Source organism: Gorilla gorilla, chromosome 1, assembly GCF_029281585.2.
Source record: "Gorilla gorilla gorilla isolate KB3781 chromosome 1, NHGRI_mGorGor1-v2.1_pri, whole genome shotgun sequence".
Taxonomy (NCBI): domain Eukaryota; kingdom Metazoa; phylum Chordata; class Mammalia; order Primates; family Hominidae; genus Gorilla; species Gorilla gorilla.
Window position 1 is genome coordinate 173,747,820 of NC_073224.2, and position 16,095 is coordinate 173,763,914.

General features: G+C 39.4%; 1 protein-coding gene across 2 annotated transcripts in view; it reads right to left on the reverse strand.

Annotated features, from left to right (window-relative positions):
- PDE4B (phosphodiesterase 4B) overlaps positions 1-16,095 on the reverse strand; it is a 582,824-nt gene that overhangs the window by 122,217 nt on the left and 444,512 nt on the right. For both annotated transcript variants that reach the window (XM_055350106.1, XM_004025928.5), the window contains one exon: positions 4,922-5,116. In XM_055350106.1, coding sequence (XP_055206081.1) covers positions 4,922-5,116 — 195 coding nt within the window. The remainder of the gene's footprint in view (positions 1-4,921; positions 5,117-16,095) is intronic.

Below are 16,095 nucleotides of genomic sequence, written 5' to 3' on the forward strand. Positions count from 1 at the left end.
AATTACATGAGATATCCAACAGTTTATTATAAAATAGGCTTTGCTTTGGATGATTTGCCCAACTGTACACTAATGTAAGTGTTCTGAGCACATTTAAGGTAGGTTAAGTTAAGCTGTAATGTTTGGTAGGTTAAGTGTGTTAAATGTATTTTCAACTTACAATATTTTCAACTTAGGATGGGCTTTTTAGGACATTGTAAGTTGAAGGGCATCCATAATTAAAGGGTTGCATGTCTGTATTTCCAGCTGATGAGAGCTTCTTTAATCTTAATTCATGTCTGTCCATTGCAATCAAGAGGACTCATATTTATGTTATATTTACAGTTTACAAAGCACTTTCATGTACATTATTTCATGTAGTAAGAGAATGCTGCTGATCCCAGGAAATGGTGCAACCACCTATCTTCTTGACCAAGCCTGAAACCTCCCTCTTCCTTATCCTTCAATTAAACACTAACTCCTGCTGATCCTGACTTGCAAATATGTACTAACTGCTCACTAGGTCATCTGTAATATAAATCCCCGTCCTCTTTTACATGAATATCATGGCAGCCTCCTGTTTGGCTCTGTAGGTTTGAGTACTAGCCTTTAAGCTTCCCTACCCTTTAAACCATTTTCTATACTGCAATCAGAGCTATTTTTTAAAATGTTGCATTATATGTTTATCTGCTTAGTAACTCTCCACTTGCAGCATAAAGGCCAATTCCTTAACATGGGCCCTTCATGATGAGGTTCCTGCTCACTTTTCCAGTCTCGTTTTTCGCCACTTCCTCATCCTCTCATATCCTCTGGATCAATCACACTGAGCTGTGGTTCTCCAAAATGCTCCCACACTAACTGGAGGATTAGTTAGCACCTGGCCTCTCCTGCACTTCCTCTGCCTGCCTGACTCCTCTAGCTGAGCTGTAACCTCCTCAGAGTAGGCTGCTTTCCTGCCTGGCCAGACCTTTCAAACCAGTGCATACCTCTCTATGCCTGCCCTTATCTGAAACTGCTAAAATTGCCTATTGACTTACTAATGTTTCCGTACCCTTGAAGACACAGAAACTGTCTTATTTGTTCACAAAATTCCTAAATTTACATATTTATTAAAAGAGAGAATGAATATGATCCTCCTAACAGCTGGAAAGGTAGGCAGAACAGAAATTGATAGCATTATTTTGTATTTTTCAGCCTCATTTAGAGTCTGTTTACATACTGGATATCCATATAGTTTACCACCTAGACTTCTTGGGTTCGTCTTGTTCCCATTTATTGGAGAAGTCACTTAACTTCTCTGTGCCCTAATATCCTCATCATTAAAACAAGAAAGTTATAGTACCTACCACATTGGGGATATGGAGATTAAATGAATTAACATATGTAAAGTATTTTAACAGATAGCATACAGAAAATACTCAATAAATGTGTGCTTTTACTTACAGATAATTTAGAGACAATAAAAGAGATTCAATGTCTTAAAAGCCATGGTGCTAGTAAGTGTGATGGTGTAAGTCTAACTTAAGTCTTAGAAACCACACTGCACTTTTTGCTAGTCCATCAATAAACAGGTTTTAAATTTAAGTGGATTATTATTTCTGCTTTTCCTCTTGGTTCTTAGGTCTCATTTCCCTTGAAAATGAGTAGGCTCTCTCTAGAGACTACTTAGTCCACACGTAAATGGTGGCTTTCAAAAGCTTCTTCTCTGTGTAAGGCTTTGCAAAATGGGATGACCAAATGAAAAAAACATGGAGTTTCCTTTCCTGTGGCTTTGCAGGTGGATAATCAAAACTCCATTCTGTCCATGGTGGTTCCTGCCACAGTTTTCAGCAGTAAAACTGGCCTTACTAGTTTCCAGTACTTTATGTTCCCATGAGGCAATCTGTACCTCAGTATACGAAGGCATTACGTTTGGGATGACTACAACACAGGAACTGAACAGAAACTAGCAAACTATTGCCACATCTAGGAAAGCATCTGAAATTGCCTTTTGGGACCCAATGGTGATCTTGCTTTACTTCACTATAAAGCCTTATTCTGATCCTCTCCTTTGTTGCTCAAAGTTAAAGCCACTTTTAATTTTTCTTGTTCACATTTTTACTCTTAATATCTTTTCACTTACTCTCCCATGACTATAATTTTCTGTTACTCTTCTGAAAAAATTCAGATGAGAAAATTTTAAAAGCTAGTGTTTCCTTTATTACTAGGATTTAATGCAGTAGAATTATGCAAAGTTTTCCACCATTCATAAAAAATTCATGACAGCTCTGTGCTGGGTATGAGGTCTGTGAGCAGGGAACATCCGGCAGCCCCCACCCAGTGGCCTTCACATCTAGACTCTTGGTCTATTAGCACCATTCTTGCTTCCTGGATCTATGGGTAGAAGGCAACAAAAGGGGCGGGAAGTGTGGGGAGCTGCTGTTCCTCTGTTTCAATTCATCTTAAAGAGTTAATAATCATATGAAATAGCTTTAAGAGCATTACTTTAGTTCAGATTCAGATATTTATGTGAAACTGAATTTGCCAACTTAAAACTAAATTACTAGAAGAAGCTTAATATTATTCAAACTCTACTTCTCAGCGTGTTGTGAAATATAATTCCAAAACTGACAAATATATAAAAGTTTTTTTCTGTGGTACTGAAATATTTGGAAAACAAAATCTCGTGCTATTTTCATTCACACAAAGATTTTAATACATCCTGTTATCAGTATTTTTGATAGGGTGGTATTATGTTGCCAACCTTGTTTTCTTGGGAAAGGCTGCTTTTTATTACGAAATTGTGCCCATACTACTTTTTATCTAAGTCCTTATCTTTAAAAAGTGAGAATGATATTAAATAATTTACATATATAATTTTTACTTGTCTAAATTTAAAGTTGGAAAATTTAGGTTCTAAAGTTACTGGGGGCAGGGGGTGGGGTGGGTGGTGGGGAATTTTACTGGCCAGTAAAATTGAAAGGACAGTAAACTACCAGTAACAGGGATGCTGGATGCAGTGTCATTTAGAACTACACCTCTTTTTCGACTGCCGTAGATTCAGTTGGATTGTGATCTTTAAGGTCTCTTCAAATTTAACATTTCTACAACCTTTCGATTCCAAATAATGAAACACAAGATTTAATCTGGAAGTGCAGTAGAGTTTTCTGGGGCGACTATGAATGACCTTGAGATTCTTCCTGCCGTTTGGCTTGAGACTGGAGAGCTCTTAGCCAGGGAATTAGTTTTTGGGGAATGACAAGATTTCAAAGCTAATCTTTCACCTGTAAAATACTATGTGAATTAAGCTCTAATTACTTTGAGCTCACCACATGACCTACGGTCTTCCATGATGCAGCCTAGAAAGGTGTTTATCTTGGTGAAGGAAAGAATTCCCAATATCTTTGCATTCAAAGACCCCCATTCAAACTTTTGTCAGAAATGCCTTGGGTTCTACAAGATCTACAGCAAAGTTGCTGGCTACCTACCTCTCCTGCAGCCTTGGACACCTCTACTCTGCAGTCATTTGTTTTCTACCTAGTGGTAGAGATGCCACTTTGCAATTTGAAGAACATGGATGGAAAGATTCCAAAAGTTTTTAATACGGTCAGCCTTAGCCACATCATGGGACACAGCATGATACACAGTCATGGGATAGGGGCAAGTTTCTCAATCTCTCAGAGTCCCAGTTTCATCATCTATGGAGTGGGGATAATAAAGACACCTACCTGACAGATTAACAGAGATAACATAAGAACATGAGCTCGGCTCCATGGGAAGTGCTCATTAAACGTTATTTCCTTTCACTCTGTTATGTTTGTATGTGTGTGTTCCTCTTATCTTTCTTATTTAGCTGTAACCTCACTGAGAGCATGCACATTGTTTGAGAATGAGATATGCTTTTAACTCATCTGTGATTTTTACACTGTTTTGTTTGTCTTTTATCACCAGAGATTGACACAATGTGTGGCACAAAGGAGAGAATCAGTAAATTTTGCCAAACGACTGAAAAATGAATTTGGGCCCACACAATGATTGAGATATTTTAGGGCAGGGGTGCGTCTATTAAAATGTGCTGGCAGAAATGCCTCGAGGAATATTTTTTTGCTGGTAGCTTCAAAATTCCCCCTTTTACCAGAGGGTGAAATTTTTGACTTCCTTTCCAATAGTAGAAGAGAACAGAGTGGAATTTTCCAAACTGGAGACTTTAGGGAGCTACTGATACTTTTATGACGTATAATATAAAAACGATTGTATCTGTGCCCAAAAACCTTTTAAGGCATGAATTCCAGAATCCAATTTTATTTGGTTTTGGAAATTTAATAAATCGGTGACACAACCTAGATCTTGTTCTTTAAATAAAATTTAGAGATTTACAATTAACAGCGGCAAAACAAAAATATCAGCAGTGCTTTATAGGGCGGTGGAGTGTGTTGTGTCTCACCAAGGAGCCAGGCAACAAGTGGGCATTGTGTTAAGGTTTCAGAGAAGGGACACAGGCATGTGTCTGAATGACATCTTATTAACGTCACCAAGCAAAGGCCACTGAGACAGCATGCATATAACCAATCACCATTTTTCCTCTTTGCTGGAGCCTCATGAAAACTGCACATGCAGCTGAAATTTCAAGTGTGATGTATAAAAAGTGTTAAGGTTCTCATGCTGTAAATGACTCAGCAGTTCAGGAAATGAAGCAAAATAATTTTTTTTTAAGGTATCAGTAAAAGATGTAAAGTAAACACTGTGTCTAGGTTTTCCAAAACCCTTGGAGACCCCAGCTACACATTCCGCATGCTATAGAGCATTAATGTCCTTAAAATGGTCATCATGTCACCCCTGCTCATATTCATTTTCTTCCTTCATCCTTACCATAGATTAATGGGGAATTGTTGTTGCTGCCACTGTGACCTGGGTAGAGATGAGGTAAGTGTGAAACTGGAAGCCAGACAGAGCTTGTACTTACTGCTCGCTTGGAAGAGAAGAGTTTCTCGACATCGCCTTTGGTGACAAGTCATAGTCGCTGTCTGATCTGTAGAGAAATGACTCTCTGCGCTGGCTGTGCCCAGGAAAGGTGGCGTGAAGTACCAGCCCAGAGGAAGAGCTGGCCTGGGGATCCAGTGGACTCCGACCTGGGGAAGGGCCATTTTCCACATCAAAGCTTAAAGAGAAAGTGGGAAACTCTGGTCACATGATAACCATGGAGGAGGACACATAGTATACACTGAGAACCAACGTGTGGCAGGTACTATACACTAAGCATTTTACATAAAACTGTATGTACTATGGAAAGTTTTCATCCTCAACACAGCTTAGAGTTGCAGTCATTATTATTTTCATGTTATGTATAGGAAACTGAGTCGCACTGAAGTTCAGTTATTTACCCATGCCCACCATTAGCAAATAATGGAGCCAGAATTTGAACCCAGAAGCAAACTCCATGGCCTTTCAGTGACATGAGTAACTTTGACAAATTCGGCTTTGGTGCCAGGCATACAACAACTTCGTGATAATAAGCAACTTTAGAGGGGGCATTCAGCACAGCTCTAGGTGTCAGACCCTGAACTATCACATGAGTAAAATCTTCCTGTCTGGAAGACTTCTTCCTGTCATGAATAAATATCACAGTGTCATTAAATATACAATACACGCATTTCTAAATGTTTCAGGAACAAAGTGTTATCCTGACAACCTCCACTGGGTGATTAGATGGGAGGCCCAGCCTGAGATTTAATATTCATCTGCAAATTTAACCACAGAAAATGACTTAATTAATCTGCTAACACCAAATTACTCTCCAAGGCTGCAGAGCTTTGTCTCTGGGGGAGGATGCATTCACTGGCTCCCACAGAGGAGTGTCATGAGGTTTCCTATCGGTCTTTGTCACTCTAGAAAGGTGCCCTCAAGCCCAGAATTATTTGAACATGCTCTGATCAATGAACACACAGATGGGAGCAGTAGAGATTTTGTCTCTTGTTTTCTGTATCCACGCTCCTGGTATTTCCCTGGGCACTGTGCCCTTTTCACATTCTCCTTTATCATTACATATGCATTTTTTCCTGCACACACAATCTCTCTTAGCCTCAAATTGACAGTAATCCTCTTCCCTAGTATTTCTCCAGAACTCTCACTGCTCCCCAGCTAAAGCTTTGCAGAGAGATGTTGAACAAAAGATATGGGGCTGAGGATGCTCCTTTTTTCAAATTAGACCACAACAGTGAATTTCCTGTATACCAATTCAGCTGCCATGATTTATGTCTACATTCTTGGTTCTCTCCTTTCACTAGTTCTTACAACCAGCTCACTTTGGGTGGATTTTGCTTATATTTCTTCACTTTACAAAGTGCTTCCCAATACATTATTCCATTTACTCCTAACAACCCTGTGAAGTATATAAAATGATCCTACTCTACATTTGAGGTAAATGAGGCTTAGCAAGATGTAAATATGTTTCTCAGAGTCATAGGCTAGTAACTTGCAGAGCAGAATTGGAAGACTCATGTCTTGCAACTAATTTCTTTACAACCTCAGGCTTTCCTAATGACAGAACTCCAGAATGGCCCAATAGATAACTGAGTGAAATTCCTCTTTAGTCTCTGAATTCAACCAAAGGTAATTTGGTACATAAAGAGCCAGTTAGACTATAAGCAACCTTGGCTGCTCTCTTGAATGAAAACGGGGAGGCAGCAAATTACCCTGAAGCTGTAGGTTTCCTTGAAACATGAGGAGAAGAAATGACAGAAGGCGGGGTTATAAGGCTTCCCCAGAGACCATTCAGAGAAGCTACTTTTAGACAACCCACAAACTCCAGGTGTCTGATAAGAAGCAGAAAATGATAATGTCTGGGTAAAAGGCCAAAGAAAAGCTATAACAATCCAATGTGTTTGGTCTTTCAAGGTACTGTAGATGAATTTTCTCAGTAGGCTAATGGTCTGGATGGGGCTGCCTTTCAAAGACTGCAGGCAGACAGGCAGGTGGACAATCACTCATACTAGCAGCCTGCTTGCCAGACTGCCTGGAGGCAGAGCTACGTTGTTAGCCACATACATTGCAGAAAGCAAAAATATAATAAAGCGACTTGCAAACTTCCCTTGGGTGAGATCTATTGTAGTTGAGCAAAATAAAAAGCCCCTTTGTGGATAAGGGCTTTTTTGTGTGCCACCCAAACCCCTAGAAACAGTAGGTCATGGGCTCTGAACTATTTTTAAGGGTAAAGTAGGTAGGTTCTTAAAAAGTGAAGAGGGGATTACACAAAACTTAATGGTGGGCATGAGTTTAGAAATTTCATGTGTTTATGTTGTTATTCATCTGGTATGTATCTGTGCAACCTTTCTGGATATTAAAACACTAACATACTTTTAAAACTGTTAGCATCCATCCACTGCCCCAGGCCCTCCAGGGTCAGCTGGACTTCTTGGTGATCCAGTAACTAAACGATTGGTGTCTGGAAGCACTGTGCCTGTGTCCATTAATTCATCAGTGCTCATGCAGTGCCAGTCATTAAATATTATGAATACCACTGCTGTGTGTATCTGTGCTAAAATCTTAGAGGAGGTGCCAAGTGGGATGCCCACCGAGCTCTTAGAACTCTTTCCATTGAGGGTTTCCACCAAGGCTCATTCTGCCTTCTTTTTCGCTAAAGGCATTCCTAGTGGGCAGAGGGTAAGTCCACAAAGCATTACCCTTAAAATGAGTGTCATAGGCATTCTGTCTCTAGTATTAGAATCCAAGGAGTTCACTTCTGCCAGGTAAACTGGGGTTAGACCCTGACTCCAATGATCTCTCCATGATGCCCCTCTTTGCTTTTGTTTTCTTTCCTTCTTACCCTACTTAAACTCAAGAGAGCTTGCTGGAATTTAAACGAAGCCAGGGAAGAAGTCTCTGATGCAAAGAAGCAGTCTTAGGGAGACAAATGGCCTTTCATATTCCCTGGGGCACTGCTTCAAAGCAACCAACACAGATGTACAACTTTGGAACAAACATGAATCACCAACCAGACACCAGCCCCAGTCACAGCAAAATTAGCAGGCAGACATCACAATACGTCCCACAGATCCAGGGAGTGAGGAGGGGTGTGGGCAAAGGGAAGGCTGAGGACAGGCTTAATAAGCAAAATGAATATACCACACAAACTGAAACACAATTAGGAAGAAAATGGAATCTACAGTAGCAGAAACAAACACATAAATAGGGCCATTATTTGTTTAGGGTAATTTTTGCCTCTGCCTTCATCAGGACACACATTTCACCTTTAGGCTACTTTATATTTTAAAAAAATCATTATAAAAGAAATATAAGAATATTTTATAAAACGTAGACAATAGAGAAAAGAACAACATCATTACTAGCAGTTTATTTTTTTCTCTTCTGAATATTTTTTTCTTCCTGCAGGTTTGGATCTTGATTTTTTTCACAAGTATTTGTTATGTGCTACAGTTTTCAGAATTAGCATTTTCCATGAGCTGCTTCATTCAGTTGCTGTATCACAATTTTCTCAAGCATTTTCTCTACTTTCACTCTTCATATTTGCAATTCTGAATAATGTTGCAGTTGATACCTTTGAGCTTGTAGCTACTTCAACATTTAAATGAGGTCACACAGAAGTTTCAGATAGATTAAGACAGGAAGTTACACACAAGTTTCTGAATATTTGATTGTGACTTATACCTGCCTGGAAGGGGTTGCCCATATATACACAGCATTGAAAGTGGCCTTTTCCCTGGGTCCAAAGACCCTGCCAAGCCCTGCTCTCTGATCTTCAAGATTATTTATGTTGCCTGCTCACTTGGATCTGCCTTCTTCTCCCTGCCTCGGCCAATATCCCTGGACTGAATCAATTGCTCATCTGAGACCTAATGTTTTAACAGCCTTCTCTTGCATTGTATCTAGTGTTCTCAGCTCTTCCAGGCAGTGATGGTGGGTGATGGGCTGTATGAGAAGTGGTGCTTCCCATAACTGGAATGTCTTTCCCATTACGGTCGCCATTGAGCTAGTATCTTCAAAATTCAGTTCATGCCATCTCCCAGAGTATGCTCTCTCTGACACTGCAGTCCAGTTTGATTTTGACACATGCTCCTCCTCTGTGCTCTCCTAGATTCCTTTACCATAGCACTTTATCACGGTACTTGCAATTCTATTTTAATTCTCTATTTATTTACTGCTCCCCAATACATTGTTATCTCCAAGCCAGAAGGGACTCAGTATTACTAAGTATTACTCATTCTTGTATCCCAGGCATCTGGGTCAGAGCCTTGTAAACAGTAGGTCTTCAAAAAATGTGGACAGAACCAACTAAAATATACTATAACTTACTGTGAAATGTTTCTCCAATCCCTCCCCTCTTTCTGCTTCCCTATACCCACCTCAGACCCCACTGCCTTGTGTTTCTGCTGTTTCCTTTAAATGAATCTACACAGATGTGTCATTAATTTATTTGTTCAGCCTTGTGAGACAGTGATCTAAATAAAATAAGATACATTTTTTAGAAAGCACTGCTGTGTTCTCCCTGAGCAAAACAAATCTGCATAGAAATATCACTGGCTTAGCTGTTTGAGATGGTCACATCTTTACACAAACTCGCAGGAGGAGAAAAGCCTTCTTATACCAGCTTCTGTCTGCCATCTTCTCATCTCTTCATTTTTCAATATGAGCAGGAACGTTCTCTGGCCCACAGTTATTCTCCTGGTGGTTTCTATTCCTGGGGAATCCTTGCAAAGCCAGCCCTGAGCTGGTGACACGTGAGCCAGCAGATGGCAGCAGACTGCCACACTGTCCTTAGGCTGCAGGCCCCAGCCTCCAAGCCCAGCAGGTGGGGCTGCTGGCAATTTTGGAGGGAGAAATATAACTGAAGCCTTATTCATAAGCCTGGGAGGAAAAATCAGGGATAAATAAAAGAGCCACAAGGTGTACCATGAAACCTTTGATTAACCTAAGAGAAGCTCTACTTCCTAGAATTCAAATTAAGCCAGGTGGTCGCAGAATTGCCTGCAATTGTCCCCAGGGTGGTTGTTTCCTGATCCCCAATTACTTGCACAAACTCCAATTTCTGTAACAAAGACTCATGAAGCAACATCCTAGGAATAATTCATTTCTGAACCAGAGGAGATTTTTCTTTCGCAACTTAGTCATTCTCTAGGTGAACCTCTTTGGCTTATTCTAACAAATAACCCGCTAGAAAGACTGCAAACTCCACAAAAGAGATTCAAATCCACAGGTCCGCAGAATGGTTCACTGCCTTTTGGGAGAGAGCTCTTGCTGTCTCAATTTTGCTTTTCTTTCTTAGAAATTACTCACTGAGTCTCTTTTATATCATTGAATTATAACAACTCTGGCAGGCTAATTCTTTTTGCCCCATTTCAAAGAAGAAAAAATGGAGGATCCAAAATGTGAAGCTTCATTTGAAAAATGCGAAGCTTCATTTGAAAAATGCTAAGGTGTGACCTCTTTTCATTACACCTTACAATCTGTGCCCTGACCCCTCAGATGTCCCCTTAGACTCCTTGATTCCAGAACCGGCCATGCTAGACTATACTCGTGTGTTTACTTATCTCTCTCACTCCACCAGATGGTGACCTCCTTGAAGCAGGAATGAAGCCTTCATTTAGTTTTGTAGTCCCAGGGCCTAGAGCTGAGTATCACACCAAAAGGCACATAACAAATATTTGTTAAATGAATGCAAAGATCTTATAGTTTTTTCTCGCATCTGACAAAAAGCCAGTTTCATTTGGATTAAAACCTCTGGCAGGTGATGACCTCAGTGGAGCTCTTAAAGGGAGTCACTAGGTTCTTCTTTCCACATTCTCCCTTCAGTATCCCAGGAACTCCGTCCTAGGGGTTTTTGCTTATGGAAAATGCTTCTATAATAAGGTGTATGTTTCTGTATAGAGTGTGTGTGTTGTGGGGGTAGGCATAGTCATGAAAAAATGCTGTATTTCTTAAAATTTCTATTGGAAAATATTCTCCTCGGTTGTACTCAGAAACTAACTGTATCGGGAGGCTGAGGCAGGAGAATCACTTGAATCTGGAAGGCGGAGATTGCAGTGAGACAAGATGCGCCGCTGCACTCCCAGCTGAGCGACAGAGTGAGACTCAGTCTCACAAAAAGAAAAAAAAAGAAAAAGAAATGAACGTCTTCAAATGCTTGTTTATCATTTTAATAAAAACAAATAACTATTTATCCATTTACTTAAGTGATTATATTGGCTATCACTTCAAATGTACTATCTGATCCCTATAGACAGAGAAGTTTAACAGGCACATGTGTTTTTACCCACAATGACAATGACCCATCTTTCTATAATTAGTCACTGCAGGCTGCAGCCAGTCCTAATTTCTAATGAAAGACTAAGCTGTGAAAAACACAGCCAGCCTGATATAGAGCCCACGACCTAGACGAAGGCAGGCAGAACTCCTCTGGCCACAGCTACAGCAGAATATTACAGTTATGCCATAAGAATTCAGTTCCGAAGTCTATGACTTCCCTTCCACAGACTAGGAAGAAGAACTCTGATGTTCAGCTCATCTGAAGTCTAGAAGCAGCTTCCATTGCTTTCTCTTCTTCCAGGGCCTTTGAAAATTACATTCATGGCAGTAATCCAAAACTGCTTTCCCCACAGAAAGGCTCAACCAGAGGTAGCACAGGAATGCTGAAGAGCTCTGAGATTCTAGGGATCCGGCTTCTACTTCCAGCTCTGTGGGGGAACTAACTGAAATGAAACAGGGGCTCCCTGTATCCTGCCCCCCACACCTCAGTCTTTTCCCACGGAAATGAAGTTGTGAGGTAGATCCCTGAGGTACCCCCTAAGATTAGACAACTTGCAGACATTTGGAGATAGAAAAAATGTTGGTTCTCAAGTGTGGTTTTTATGTTAATGGTGATGAGCATTCATTTACTCAACAAATATTTAGCAAGCACCTACTATGAAACAAGGCACTGTTCTCTGCCTGAGAATACAGCAGTGTATGGAACAAGGTCCCTGAGGGAAAGATAGACAACAAATGGGAAAGTAAGATAGTTTCAGATAGTGAGAAATACCATGAAGAAAATAAAACATAGTAGTGTGATAGAGACAAAGGGAATAATGTTTCTTTAGTTTGGGTAGTCAGCCAGCAGGTCCGCTCTATCCAGCCATGTAGGTTGTCTATTGCATTTCACCGGGAAACACCATGAACCTTTCTCAGGCGGTGTCATTTGAGTTGAGATCAGATACAGGTAGTGGTAAAACTTGTCCTTTAGTTCCTTCCTATCCTCATTTCTATACTTTAAAGAATTGAGTCAGATGATACTTAGGTTTGAATCTTTTTCTTATTTTTAACCCCAGTGCTAAGGGCCATGCCTATCATGTCTGATGAATAAACAAATGAACAAATGAATGGTTTGGGACCAAGGAATTTTTATAAACTCCCCTTGATACCCACCACAGACAGCACAGACGAACTTCAACAAGACTGACTGTGGGTGATACGGCGATACTCAGTCATCTCTTGCCCTGTACCCTAATCAACCCCTAAAAGTTAGCTCCATAAAGAAGAACTGGGGATGTGCTACCAAATACCACCTGCAGGGAGGGGCTAGAATGCCTTCCACAGGGCTCCAAGCACAAAGGAGAGGCCCAATGACCACACACAGCAAAAATCATTCACGTTCTTTGGTATTGATGTGGTGATAGATGGAAATGCCACAAGTACTTCTCAATGTTCCTTTGTTAGAAAGCTTTAATTTTGATGATAAATATATTTTGCAAATTATTTTACTTATTGATTGAGATCCTTTTTTTGGGTTGTAAATATTTCACTATAAATAAATGGGTGAACAATGAAAAAAGAATATCAACACTTAGTTTCTCTACTGAAATTGTTAAGTATCATTTTTTAAAAGTTTTGTTTCAAATGCTTAGGAGTATATTTTAGTGTGATTCTTTGGTAATTTCCCATTGTGTTGTTCCTATGTCATACTATTTAATGCACAAGCAGAACAACACCATATGTAAACATTCCCTCTTCATAAATATAGGCACATTATTTCTAGCAAGCTGACAAAATGCTCTGTCCATCCCTTTCCAGGTAAAAAATGTTTCTCAGAAATAATAGGAATTATAAAGTATGTCTTTCTTTATGTTTTCTAATTATGGCTGAAATTTCACAGACTCGCTTTCAAACTTTTATCTACTAAAACCCCTAAAGGATGTTACAACTTTTAATAGTAATTACCACTTTTTATAAAACTGTAATTCTAAGGAAAGGAAAAGTTCTCTAAAAGAGATTAATTTTGTGTGGGAATGTTTTCTGTATGTAGACATTATAAAGGGCCAGGGAGGGGGATGGCTTTGCATTGATTCTGCCCCAGGGTGCACTTTGAGTATACAAAATATTCTACTTGCTCAATATTTTCCAGGCTACATTCTCCATTTTTTAAAGTTATCATAAGAGATGGTTAAATGCTCTATTAATAAAATATAAATACTTTAATTCATAAGTTAAGTATCTCTGCCAATAAGACAATCTATTAATTAAATAAGATTTTTATTAAGAAATATGGTGCCAGCTTCCAATAGCTCAAGATCAATTAGGGAAATGAGATTGATCTGGGAAAACTAGTTTTTACTAAAGTAGTGATGGCTTCAAGAAATTGCTGCTTTCTTTTGTAAGTTCTCACCTACCATTTGAAAATCAGTTCTAGATATCTGTTTGAAATCCGTATCTAAAATATTGCAGATCAATGGTCATTTAGCTTCTGTTTGTATATTCCAGTGATGGAGCCATAGTAACCACATGACATAATGAATTAAATTTTTGAATTGATTTAATTCTTCAAGACTTGGCTAGGAAACTTTAGTTTAATCTTTATCCCACCCTTCCCCGCCCCTTAGTTTTCATTCCCTGCTCCCAACCGCCTACTCACTCATTCTCCCTCATAGTAGTAAATGGAACCACCATCTACTCAGTTGTACAAACCAGAATCATCCATGATTTTACTTCCCTTCCCAACCTCCTTTCTCCTTTTCAGTTGACCAACAGGTCCTATCCACTCTATACAGAAACTGTACTGTTTTGTGCATCTCTGTTTCCACCACGGCATTAAAATCTCTCATCTGAACTGGAATAGCCACCCCATAGATCTCTCCACTTCCACTGCGCCCGACTCCATCCTCCAAACCTTCTCCACATAGCAAGAGCAATCTTTTAACACAATAATAAAATCATGTCACTTCCTGTAGGATAAAATCCAAACTTCTTGCCATGGATCACAAATTTTCACGTAATCTAGCCCTTGCCACACCCCCCATCCTCATCCAATACCACACTGTGCCCTGCTCAGTGTGATTCAGCCTCAGAAGCTTCCTTTCTGTTCCAGAACATGCCAAATCCTTTCTCAATTCAGCAATTTTGCACGTGTGTGTTTTCCTTCCTGGTATATCTGCTTTGCTTTGAACGGTCCCTGGCTGGTAGAAAGTGCTACATAAATATTTGTCGAGTGAATGAATGAATAAATGTTGGTCTTTCTGTTTGTTTTCTCCTCTACTCTCTGGATGGCTGCCTTCTTCTCATTCTTTAAGCTTTAGTTTAAGTCATCTACTAAAAAATTCCTTCCTTAACCCATTATTTAAGTAAGTTCCCTTCATAGTACCTATTAAAGCTTTTTGCTATATTTATTTGTCTTTTTTTTCCCCCTTTTATTGCCTTCCTCTCTCACACAACTCTAAGCCCCACGAGGGCCATCTGTTGCACTTAACGGTATATTAACTAGTGCCTGGCACTTTTCTGGGACATACTGCAGGTTATGAACAAATGTCTGCTCAATAGATTAATGAAAGAATAATTGACTGTGTGAGCGCATTAAACACCAACAATAACCTCCATGGTTCACAGCAGACCCAACTTGTTTTTACAAAGTATTTCTTTACTCAGAGAAAGGATATTTATTTATTGTCATTGGGCCAGCTCCCACATCAAGTCTAAGGAAACTCAGATTTAAAACATAAGTTGATGTAAAAACTTGTCCCAGGTTTGAAGCATTTTTGTCGTTATTACTCTGCATTTATTTCAGAAAATGAGACTGGTTTTCAGATCAAATTTCACAAGTCTTCGACCTTTCAAGCAGAGCTCTAGGGAGGTGTTGAGGTGCACATCAAGGGTGCATTTTCAGTTCCAGGTTTGTGAAACAGCATAACTTAATATTTCAAGAACTTCATATTTTTAAAAACAATTTATATTCTCTTGAGAATGAATAGGCCATATATTTATTGTCTTTTTGGTGGAGGTAGAGAGGTGGAAGGAATGGCAGTATGGTTTGCTGTAAATTCAAATAATAATCATAAAATTGGAAATCAATGCCTCAGCCTCCGGTCTACATAGCACTTAATAGTGTTTATGTCAGTTAACATCTGGCCTCCAAATGTTACCAGTCTTGAACACTGCACCTGCAGACAGCCTGGCATTTGGATTTTAAATATGTTCTTTCGGGAAGGGAGGAGGGGTGAGAGAAAGGGAAGAACAGAAAGTAGAAGTGGAAAAATGATATTTCAGAATCCTTCCACTTGTACTTAGGCAGTAAAGTATAGAAAAGCTATATATTTTTTTCTCACAGGTATTGAGTGGGCACAATGTGCCAGGTCATGTGCTGTACATTTGGTATACATTACCTCATTTCATTGCTCTAATCACCTTCTGAGGAAGGAAGGAACTTGATTTTATAGATGTGAAAATTCAAATTTAAAAGGCTTAAATAACTTGCTGACAACCACTTAGCTATTAAATGGTACATCGTGGATTTAAAACCAGTTTGGTTGGATCCATTAATGAATCAATCAACTCACACGTGTAAACAACTGTTCTGTCTTTCTTCTTGCTACTATGGATACATTTCTGTGATTTTATCAGAAGCCAACTCCTCTGTCCTGAACCCTGTCCTCCCTCACCTACTCATGGTCTACCCTTCTGCATACATTTACTCTCTCCTGCATCATCGTTTTCTATTTTGCATGAGCAAACAATCAAGCTGTAAAGTTTTGTATCAAAAACAACCAAACCCACAAACAAAAAATAACTAGTAAAAAGGTTTTCATCAAACATATGAAAGTTGAAGGAACTCATCATCTCCAGCAAACCCAAAGTACAAGAAATGTTAAAGGAAATCCTTCA